The sequence below is a fragment of the Vigna unguiculata genome, chromosome 10, assembly GCF_004118075.2.
Source record: "Vigna unguiculata cultivar IT97K-499-35 chromosome 10, ASM411807v1, whole genome shotgun sequence".
Taxonomy (NCBI): Eukaryota; Viridiplantae; Streptophyta; class Magnoliopsida; order Fabales; family Fabaceae; genus Vigna; species Vigna unguiculata.
In genome coordinates this window covers 22,508,259-22,515,851 of record NC_040288.1, presented here as the reverse complement: position 1 = coordinate 22,515,851, position 7,593 = coordinate 22,508,259, and the positions used below count along the sequence as shown (strand labels likewise).

At 34.0% G+C, this 7,593-nt stretch overlaps 1 protein-coding gene across 1 annotated transcript; it reads left to right on the top strand.

Annotated features, from left to right (window-relative positions):
• The first annotated feature begins 924 nt into the window (after nucleotides 1–924).
• Nucleotides 925–4,320, top strand: LOC114167372 (omega-3 fatty acid desaturase, chloroplastic-like). Its single transcript, XM_028052444.1, has 8 exons — nucleotides 925–1,978; nucleotides 2,104–2,193; nucleotides 2,311–2,377; nucleotides 2,482–2,574; nucleotides 2,674–2,859; nucleotides 2,944–3,024; nucleotides 3,495–3,632; nucleotides 3,727–4,320. Exons 1-8 carry the CDS (start codon nucleotides 1,464–1,466, stop codon nucleotides 3,910–3,912), a joined length of 1,356 nt encoding a protein of 451 aa, XP_027908245.1. The 5' UTR covers nucleotides 925–1,463; the 3' UTR covers nucleotides 3,913–4,320.
• The last annotated feature ends 3,273 nt before the right edge of the window (nucleotides 4,321–7,593 follow it).

Below are 7,593 nucleotides of genomic sequence, written 5' to 3'. Positions count from 1 at the left end.
GACGCCTTCTTCCTCATACTGTATGGCTTCTAAGACTTGATACGAAAATATAAGGCCTTCCATGATGTTTGTAACTTGCACAAAGAGGGATCACCGCTTAGTTTCTTTTTTCTCTCTTCCGTGGCCCCATGCTAACTCTAGATTTTTAAAGTTAGCTCTCACTTCTCCCAAACCCGCCAACCACTCTAGTCCCAATGCTACATCTGATCCTCCTAACTCCATGAGGAAAAAACGTTGTTGTATAATAATACCCTGCACCTCCAATTGCAGTTGTGGGCAAATTCCCCTATTCTTCACCTTTTCCCCCGTGCCTACTTCCACTTCAAACTATGGAGTATTTTGGACCTCCAAATTAAGCAATCGAGTCATTATTCAGGATATAAAATTGGTTGTAACTCTGAAATCTACCAGTACAACCACTTCGACATCATTAATTGTTCCTTTCACCTTGAACAATGGTTAGAGGTCAGGTCCTCCTTACTCTACAAGGAAATTTGTAAGACTTTTATTAGAGCATCTCCGATTTCACTTCCTTCTCTCTCTTCTTACGAGCTCAGCTAATACCGTTATCACCCTCACCGCCTTTATATGTGCTAGTGGACCCCAACTAATGGGTTTCCACTTTCTCCTTTCATACACTTTAGTAATCTTTTCTTCTTCTCTCTTCTTCTTTTGGACTTGGGCTTGTTCGTAATTAATTGACTCATGTAATTAATTTACTAAAAGACTAACAATGCAATTTTATCATGTAATTAATTTAATGATATCAATATATTTTCTCATCAAGATTTCAAAAACTCTTTTTAATATTTCTTCACTATTATCCGGCGTTGGTTACAGTGATGCGTAATAAGGTGTCACCAAAAGCAAAGGCAAGAAAATAGGAGTCTCCACTTCCCAAATTGCAACCAAAGGGGTCAAAACCCGAAGGGAAAGGCAACAAAGAGTTATTGGAGTTTCTTTCCATTGAAGAATGTGAACCCAACATAAGAACGTGGAATTTAAAAGTGATCACTAGAGGAAAAACATGTCCAAATTCCTATAACAACAGCATTATATTTGAGATAAGAATAATCTCTTAAGGTTATGACTTAAAACCAGAACCCCACCATTTGCATCTTTGCCTTTGCATACCCTTTTGTTAAAGCCAAGACCTTGCTTCTCTCAGATTTGTGAAGAAGGAGGTGGGGGAAGGGATAGAACAGGGAGAAACCTAGGAGAGAGAAAGTTAAAGCACAAATGTGAGGCTCTTGTTGAAACACACAAGTGTTTTGTTTTTCTCAACTGTGTTTTTGTTTGTCCTAGTTGTAGATTCAGTTGCATGCATATATTTTGGTTCACACATATTTCTCTCTCTCTCTCTCTCTTATAACTTTACCTTTCTATCCTCTGGGATTATGAAGTGGTAAGGAAATAATCAGCCACAGACCCAAAAACCAACCAAAGCTTCCTCCTTTTCTCCAATGGCAACTTGGGTTTTATCAGAATGTGGTTTAAGGCCTCTTCCTCCTGTATTTCCACGGCCAACAAGGCCCATTTTGTGCCAAAAGCCTTCAAAGTTTAGATTTTTTAGCACAAATAAGGGAGTGGCAGATCTGAAGCTCCAACCAAGAGGATTTTCAAGTTGCAACTATAGGGAGAGAAGGTGGGAATTGGGAGTGAGTGCACCCGTGAGGGTTGCCACCAGCGAGGGAGAAGAAGAAAGTGTGAATGGCGCTAATGGGGTTGGAGAGGAAGTACCTGAATTTGACCCTAGTGCACCACCACCCTTCAATTTGGCAGATATAAGAGCTGCCATTCCTAAACACTGCTGGGTGAAGGACCCTTGGAAATCCATGAGTTATGTAGTGAGGGATGTCATTGTGGTTTTTGGTTTGGCTGCTGCTGCAGCTTATCTCAACAACTGGATAGTTTGGCCTCTCTATTGGGCTGCTCAGGGAACAATGTTCTGGGCCCTCTTTGTTCTTGGTCATGATTGGTAAAAGCAATTTCCTGTTTATGTATCCATTTTGTTTTACTAATGCAGATCTAGATTTGATTGTGGCAAAGTTGGATTTCAAAAGCTTGTTATAATAACCATGGTTGGTGTTTTGGATCTTTCAGTGGTCATGGAAGCTTTTCAAACGATCCCAAGCTGAACAGTGTTGCTGGGCACTTGCTGCATTCATCAATTCTAGTTCCATATCATGGATGGTATGCTTGATGAGCTGTTCTTCTAGTCCCCCTTTTGTCTTTTGTTCTTTGCTTATATCCTAAAATTCATTATTTTAAGCCTATGTTTTGAAACTGATAGTTTCATGAATTGTACAGGAGAATCAGTCATAGAACACATCACCAAAATCATGGCCATGTTGAAAATGATGAATCCTGGCACCCGGTAAGATGATCATCTTTGTTGGGGTTCTTGTGGGAAATCTGCTTTTGGCTCCAATAGTTTATATCAAAGGGTCTAATTCAAAATATTCAATGTCAATCTTGTAGTTGCCAGAGAAAATTTTCAACAGCATGGACAATGTAACACGTACTTTAAGATTTAAAGTACCTTTTCCATTGCTTGCGTATCCCATCTACCTTGTAAGTTGCAGTACCTAACAGTTTCGGCATAACTCTAAACATTTATTGCTAGTGGTGCTGGTGTGGGAATTGACCTTTGTTATGATCTTTCAATTTCAGTGGAATAGGAGTCCTGGGAAGACTGGTTCTCACTTTGATCCAAACAGTGATTTGTTTGTCCCAAGTGAGAGAAAAGATGTTATCACTTCAACAATTTGTTGGACTGCTATGGCTGCCTTGCTTGTAGGTTTGGGATTTGTGATGGGTCCAATTCAATTGCTTAAGCTTTATGGCATTCCCTATGTGGTAAATTCCTTATCTTTTTTTTAACTGAGTCTTTCTTTCTTTCTCACTAACAACCAAATCCTAATTTGACTTCTGTAATTGCAGCTTTTTGTTATGTGGTTGGATTTGGTGACTTATTTGCATCACCATGGCCACGAAGACAAATTACCTTGGTATCGTGGAGAGGTATCATTTCTTTCCCTTTTCTTTCATTTTCAAGAAAATTTTCGTCCAACTTGGTCATTTCATTTCACCTTTAGAATCAAGAACAAGACTTAGATGTAGTAGTTCCTTATGTATTCTGATTCTGCTATGCTATCCAGTTAAAGTTGAAATTTTACCTTCTTCATCTGCATAATATATGTTTGCATCAAAGGTTGGCACATGTTTCCAAGTTGGAAACCTCTAATTTTGATTTAAGAACAACACCAAAAACACATAAGAAGTTGTGTCTATGTTTTGTTCATAAATAATGTTAATAAGTGGATTTTAATTCTAATTTAACCTTAAAAAACCGGCTTGTAAGAGGAGGTTTGCACTCACTTGTATATTATGAATTGACTTTATCTCTAACCGATGTTTGTGATGACTTTAGAATTGGAAGTGACTTAAATTCAATTTTTCTTCTAAGCTTCATTCTTCACTGTGTTGAACAGGAATGGAGCTACCTTAGGGGTGGCCTAACAACTATTGATCGTGACTATGGATGGATCAATAACATTCACCATGACATTGGAACCCATGTCATTCATCACCTTTTCCCTCAAATACCACACTATCACTTAATAGAAGCAGTAAGTGATCTTGTGCACATTTTTTGATGAATTAAAGGAATGGTAATTTTCATTAATTGCATACCCTTTTGGATTTGTCTTTGCTTCATTACAGACTGAGGCAGCTAAACCAGTTCTTGGTCAATATTACCGGGAGCCAAAGAAATCTAGCCCTCTTCCATTTTACCTCATTGGAGAATTGCTAAGAAGCATGAAGAAAGACCATTTTGTGAGTGACACTGGGGATATTGTGTACTATCAAACAGATCCTACAATTAGTAACACTTCCACATCACAGTGAAACTTCCATTTTTCCCTCTTGAAGACAGAGAGAGGTCACTGAATATGTTGCTGCTGCATATGACACAATTTCTGAACTCTGAAGATTTTGTCTGAGAGCTTATGCTCTCAGTGAGTCTACTTGAACTTCTTCCTTGAAGAACAAGGAATCTGTAAATTGCTAATTCTTGATGAAGGGTATGCTGTCTTCATCGATTTAATTAATATTTTTTGCTCAAACTCAAACACCAATGATGAATGATAATTGAATAGAATTGTATCAACAGATGTCATGTCACTGTCTTTTGCTTATCACTTCTTTTTGTATTCCTCTTCGTTTAGTGGTTGTTGATATTTCTTTAGATAGTGTCTCAAATCATGTAATCTTCTTATACACTATATTGAAGGTTGTTTTATTTTGGTCCAGTTATACAATATATTATATGTGATAATTTTAATAAAGTTGAGTTTGAGAATTGTATGGGCGAAAAGTCTGAAACTGAAAGAGATTGAACGAGATGAAGACAGAAGAAATGAGAAAACATCTTTGAATTGTTTGTTTCCTAGTTTTTGAAACATTTATTTTGATCAAGACATCAAAATTATTAATAGATTTAGAATGAGAAGTTCATTATTTAGTACTGTGAAATTGTTAAGGAGAGTTTTTAAAGTTAAACAGTGACAAAACCAAACAAGCTTGTAGTTTTACTATTGTAGAACCACACGTCCTGAAAAGAAGATCTAACATTCATTTTCATTCTGAAAAGGATGTTTCAAAATAGAAATTTTGGATTCCTAAAGGAAAGAAGATGCACTATTTTTTTGTGGATTGAGAATAGGCCAATTAAGATAAGTGTCTTGAAATCCTAAAACTAAAGGGAATAATTTTCTACTAAGGTACATTTTTCACGTTTTGATTATTCAGAATGTGATAGCTGAGAGCCACAGAACCCAAATTGTGGGTCTCTTTTCTGAGAAAGTTGAATCAGTGTCCATGTGTTAATTTTAATTTGTAGTGAGCAATAATAGAAAAAGTATGGTTGAGAATAGTCAATTTCCCCATATGCTACATGCTTGTGTGGAAGAAATGGGACCACAACCTCACAACCCAGACTTAGTTGTATTTCAAAAATTTCCGCCATTCATATCTTAACCCTATCATAATCTCCATCACAATATGCACCCACCAAATTACCACACAAATGCAGAATTTTGTTTTATTTTTGAGAAAAAGTGTTTGCTTGAAGGTGAATAGTCAATTTAGTACAATAATTACAGCTGTGTTTATGTTAATATGCAATCAAAATTGTACCTATTAATGTTAAATTTTCTTTAATAAATGCGTCAACTTTTAAAGATTTAATATACGCTTAATTATCTCATTAATTTATAAAGTTCAAACAAAATTAATACAATTAAATTTTTTATATTAAGATTGTGTGTTTTATTGTTTTAAAAATGAAATATTTCAATATTTATTATACTGAACAGACTATATAGATTATGTATCTTCGCTTAAAATGAAATAAAAGGTTGTTAATTTACATTGATGTGTTAATTACAGTTATCTTCTTAACTTGGTCCCACCAATTTTTTTTAAATATATAAAAATTAGTATATAAATAAAAATATTTATTTTTTAATTTTAATATATTTTATGTATTCGATTTCCCAAAAGTTTTTGTATACCAATATATTATGAAAAATCCATCACAATCTTCATTTAATATTTGGTTAAATTATATTTTGTTATAAGAACTATTAACATATGAATGTAATAGTATTTCTATCTAATACTCATGACACTAATAAGATAACAATGAGGCTAATATTTCAAGATGTATTAGAGATTATCAAAATGAGTTTTACTTCTAATAATAAAGTATTTTTCATACAGTCAAAGAATCGAACCCGACAAGCGTACATAAAAAATGTCGTTGTTTACCAAATATATTAAATCTCGTAAAAAAGTGTCATAGGAACCCGACATAAAAAAAGAAAAATTAAGTATCACCATTTGAAAGATCAACCTTCTAACATATTGATGTGAATGTTAAGGAGGATCATTATTATAAGTGAGTCATTATGCATTACTATTAACACCTATTATATTGAAATAAATTCGAATAACTTATTTGATAAGTTCAATTTTTTTTTATTGAATTTTTGTATGTTATCTTCTAAACATTAAAAATATATTATGTTAATATATTAAAAATTATTTTAATATATTTCAAACTTTTAAAATAGTAACCACCAATGTATTTTAAAGATATAATAGAAAAAATAAAAAAAAAATCCAATCGAAAATCTAAATTCTTTATTATTATATTACCCTTTTCATGTAATTCTTTATTATTATCTTATTTTTTTCATGTTTGACTTCTCTCAAAACTTATTTATAATTGTTTTTCCATCGCTTTCTATGACTTTATCACCACTCACCATTGTCACAAATATTATTGCAACTCACCACCAATCCTCCACTCTCTCTTTCTTGGATATTTATACCCTATGATGAACCATAATCATCACTTAGCATGGGATGCAATCATGGATGAACAAAAGGGTTCAAAATAGTCTTTCTCATGAAGTCAAAGTTGAAATGAAAACCTGAAACTTCAAAGCAAACCCTAAAATAAAAAATTATTGAAATTAAAACCTAAATGAAAAAAAAAACTCCTTTGATCAAAGTAATGATCCATTGTCACCATCTCTCTCTTCTTTAACATTGTGTCTTGTGCTTCCTTCTTCACCCAGAACCTTCACTATTGTCATTCTTTACACCATTTAGAAATGTGTTCTTGTTTGAGAGTGGATTGTGTTGGTTTTGAGCGTGATCAAAGTGTCAAACATGTATATAAGGTATATGAACAAACATCAAATATAGAAGATTAAAGAGATACTAGAATATCAAAAGTCATTTTTGAAAACAAAGTGAGACACAATAATATTAAAGGTGGTGTTCCAATTACGACCCAAGTTCATCCGACAACCATCGTTAACATTGTGTCTTGTGCTTCCTTCTTCACCTAGAACCTTCACTATTGTCATTCTTTACACCATTTAGAAATATGTTCTTGTTTGAGAGTGGATTGTGTTGGTTTTGAGCGTGAACAAAGTGTCAAACATGTATATAAGGTATATGAACAGACATCAAATATAGAAGATTAAAGAGATACTAGAATATCAAAAGTCATTTTTGAAAACAAAGTGAGACACACAATAATATTAAAGGTGGTGTTCCAATTCTAACCCAAGTTCATTCGACAACCATCGTTAACATTACCATTTAGAAATGTGTTCTCCTTTGAGAGTGGATTGTGTTGGTTTTGAGCGTGAACAAAGTGTCAAACATGTATATAAGGTATATGAACAAACATCAAATATAGAAGATTAAAGAGATACTAGAATATCAAAAGTCATTTTTGAAAACAAAGTGAGACACACAATAATATTAAAGGTGGTGTTCTAATTCCGACCCAAGTTCATCCAGCAACCATCGTTAGAAATGACCACCACGTGGTGTTCCATCACAATTTTGTTCTTAAAAGACATCTTAGAAGGTGGAGGAAGGTAGGAGTATTTAAACTACGCTTGACCTCGAATCCTAAGCCATGTAGGACTTATTGAGTGTATCAGAACATGTGGGATGAAAATGATGGTGGCTTTGTGGGAGATGGTGAAGCATTACCAAAGGCAA

Excerpts from the sequence above, each read along its gene's own strand:
- LOC114167372 (XM_028052444.1), top strand. The coding sequence starts at position 1,464 with ATGGCAACTTGGGTTTTATCAGAATGTGGTTTAAGGCCTCTTCCTCCT. Across the intron at positions 2,194-2,310 it reads CTAGTTCCATATCATGGATG|GAGAATCAGTCATAGAACAC; the intron begins GTATGCTTGATG and ends TGAATTGTACAG. Across the intron at positions 3,025-3,494 it reads TACCTTGGTATCGTGGAGAG|GAATGGAGCTACCTTAGGGG; the intron begins GTATCATTTCTT and ends TGTGTTGAACAG.